The 3,465-nt window shown below is 47.0% G+C and overlaps 1 protein-coding gene across 1 annotated transcript; it reads right to left on the bottom strand.

Annotated features, from left to right (window-relative positions):
- Nucleotides 1–599: 599 nt before the first annotated feature.
- On the bottom strand, nt 600–1,538 carry LOC149442103 (olfactory receptor 6B1-like). The gene has a single exon (XM_089656527.1). The coding sequence runs from the start codon at nt 1,533–1,535 to the stop codon at nt 600–602; it is 936 nt and encodes a 311-aa protein (XP_089512653.1). The 5' UTR covers nt 1,536–1,538.
- Between the last annotated feature and the right edge of the window lie 1,927 nt (nt 1,539–3,465).

Genomic DNA, 3,465 nt, shown 5'->3' with positions numbered 1-3,465 from the left:
TGTATTGTAGTGTCTATATATGATCGGTCAAGTTCATTGCCTATCTGTATGCAATTGCACTGCGTTTTGGCAGATTGCATGCAGATTGTAAAGTAGCAGATCTGCCAGACGGAGATCTGTGTGTATGTGGTGGCCCAGCAGGCCAGTCTGCGGACAAACTGTTGGGTGGTGGCAAGCTACCGTTTGTTGTGTGTCTGGTGTGGGGGGGTGTGGACAGTGGAAGAGTGATTAACACCGGGGTTCTAGCTTGTAGGATAGCTGGAGGAATCCTAGAAGGGTGTGCCGATTGCTAGCCTGCTCCCCAACCCTATTAGTGCACCAGATTGTATATAAGATTTGTATCTGCCTGTGTGTGGTCAGCCAGCTGGATTGGAGTGGAGTCTCCCTCTAGTGGGGGCCAGAGGTAGTGCAGGCTGTGAAAGTGTATCACGGCCAATCTTATATATATTCAAGGTAAGTCCCCTTCATTCCCTCTTTACCCCAAGTCACGGCCGGATGTGCACGCCTCGGTTAGCTAGTCGCTGTGGGCGTGTGTGTGTGGATGTGTGACAAACAGCAAGACTCCGAGACCTGGTGAGAAGCGTGCATTTATTTCACATTCAGCCATTTCTCAGTTGTCGAATCGTTTTTCCCAAGGTCTTCCTAATTTCATCAGTCCTTAAGCAAAATATGATGGGGCTGCAGAAGTGCGGTACGTAGGTGTACATGCAAACAATCAGAACGTTGAAGTCAGGATGGGGGAACAGCTGATACTGGTTATAGGAATATTCAATAATGCGGGGGACGAAGAACAATATGATGACAAACCAGTGGGTGATGCAAGTGTTTAATACCTTTCGCCAGTTCTTAAAACGGGTAGTCAACCAAATATTGGCAATAATAACTAGGTAAGATAATACGATAAAGGACAGGGGGCCCATGTGCATGGTTAGTCCAGCGTAGAAACCATTCCTTCTGACCTGCGATGAGTCCGTACATGACAAAATGGCCACTTTTGCGAGAGAACAGAAGAAGGCCCTGACGTTGTTGGGGCCGCAATATGGTAGCGGCAGGGCCCAGCTTGTGACTAGCATCCCAATGGCAAAACAAACCAGCCAGGTGACCGAACACAATTTTATGGTCAATTGATTGGTGACGATGGAGTTATACCTAAGCGGCTTACAGATAGCGACAAAGCGATCGATGGCCATCAGGGTAAGGGATAGCGAGTCCATGCAGTTCAAGGTGTGCACGATAGGTGTCTGGATGAAGCATGCTGTGAATGAGAGCATCCCATCACCAAACCAGTACTTGGAAAACATTTTTGGCAAAGTGGAGGTGTCATAGAGAAGGTCGGATATGGCCAAGTTGGCAATAATGATGTACATTGGATGGTGGAGGTGGCGTTTCAAGATAATTAACCCTATGACAGTGCTGTTGGCACACAGGGAAGTGACGTACACAAGGAAGATCACCATTCCAACGACAGCGTGGAACTTCTCGGGGAGGCTGGGGAAACCCGTGAGGACAAAGTAAAAGACGTCCGAATTGTTCATATTGACCACTCAAGGCTGGAATTATAGCTGTGAGAAAATGAATGAAGGTTAGGACAGTCATAGCCAACATTTCATCAGTTGTCAGCGCTCATGCACTCAGCAGAAACACAATCTACAATGTATCAATTCATTATTGAAAACGACCCACCACCGACATCCAACCTGAGTCAAGGTGAGTATACAATCTGTGGATGCTCCAACCCACTGCATGAGAGTTGGAATACTTTGTGCACATTGGAATTTGAATTCTATGGGATAAGCCATACAGACTGGTCCAAGACCTTCCACCAACTTGTGGTCAGACAGTGAAGGAGAAAAGCTCGGTGAAGAGGACCATCCCTTTAACCCCTTGCCTACCGGGCACTTTGACCCCCTTCCTGTCCAGGCCAATTTTCAGCTCGGTCGCACTTCGAATGACAATTGCAGGGGCGGACTGACAACTCATGGGGCCCTCGGGCAATCAGGGATCATGGGGCCCCTGTGTCCTTGCCCAAACTCAACAAAAACCTATGAAAAAGGTACCAGGGGCATCTCATGGGGCCCCCTACCGACCCCGAGCCCTCGGGCAGTGTCCGAGTTTCCAAATGGTCAGTCCGCCCCTGGACAATTGTGGAACACGCAACCCTGTAACCCTCTAGAGCTTTCTTTTGGTGGTATTTGATCCCCACTGGGTTTTTTTTTTATTTTTTTGCGCTATGAATGAAAGTAATTTTGAAAAAAAAAATGTGTTTTTCTTCTTTTCTATTATAAAATTTAGCAAATAAATAATCTTTCTGCACAAATTTAGTCCAAACTGTATTCTGTTACATTTATTTGATGAAAAAAAAACACAAATCAGTGTTTATTATTTAGTTGGTATTAAAGTTACACAGAGTCCACAAACTATGGTATATAAATGAAAATTGATAAATCCTGATGCACTCATGGCCAATCTCATTTCTTGAGGCTCAAAAATGCCAGAACAGTACAAATCTCCCCAAATGTCAGGACGGTACAAATCCCCCCAAATGTCAGGAGGGTACAAATCCCCCCAAATGTCAGGATGGTACAAATCCCCCAAATGTCAGGACGGTACAAATCCCCTCAAATGTCAGGACGGTACAAATCCCCCAAATGTCAGGATGGTACAAATCCCCCCAAATGTCAGGACGGTACAAATCCCCCAAATGTCAGGACGGTACAAATCCCCCAAATGTCAGGATGGTACAAATCCCCCCAAATGTCAGGACGGTACAAATCCCCCAAATGTCAGGACAGTACAAATCCCCCCAAATGTCAGGACGGTACAAATCCCCCAAATGTCAGGACGGTACAAATCCCCCCAAATGTCAGGACGGTACAAATCCCCCCAAATGTCAGGACGGTACAAATCCCCTCAAATGTCAGGACGGTACAAATCCCCCAAATGTCAGGATGGTACAAATCCCCCAAATGTCAGGACGGTACAAATCTCCCCAAATGTCAGGACGGTACAAATCCCCCCAAATGTCAGGACGGTACAAATCCCCCCAAATGTCAGGACGGTACAAATCCCCCAAATGTCAGGACGGTACAAATCCCCCCAAATGTCAGGACGGTACAAATCCCCCCAAATGTCAGGACGGTACAAATCCCCCCAAATGCCAGAACAGTACAAATCCCCCCAAACTTGAGGACAGTACAAATCCCCCCAAATGTCAGGACTGTACAAATCCCCCCCAAATGTCAGGATGGTACAAATTCCCCCCAAATGTCAGGAGGGTACAAATCCCCCCAAATGTCAGGACGGTACAAATCCCCCCCAAATGTCAGGATGGTACAAATTCCCCCCAAATGTCAGGAGGGTACAAATCCCCCCAAATGTCAGGATGGTACAAATTCCCCCCAAATGTCAGGACAGTACAAATCCCCCCAAATGTCAGGACGGTACAAATCCCCCCAAATGTCAGGA

The sequence above is a fragment of the Staurois parvus genome, unplaced genomic scaffold (genome assembly GCF_062004578.1).
Source record: "Staurois parvus isolate SC_StPar_1 unplaced genomic scaffold, SC_StPar_1.0 ptg000913l, whole genome shotgun sequence".
Taxonomy (NCBI): Eukaryota; Metazoa; Chordata; class Amphibia; order Anura; family Ranidae; genus Staurois; species Staurois parvus.
This window is presented reverse-complemented; position numbering and strand designations above follow the sequence as displayed.

Bases quoted from the DNA above. Each gene is read 5' to 3' on its own strand.
- LOC149442103 (XM_089656527.1), bottom strand. From the start codon at position 1,535: ATGAACAATTCGGACGTCTTTTACTTTGTCCTCACGGGTTTCCCCAGC.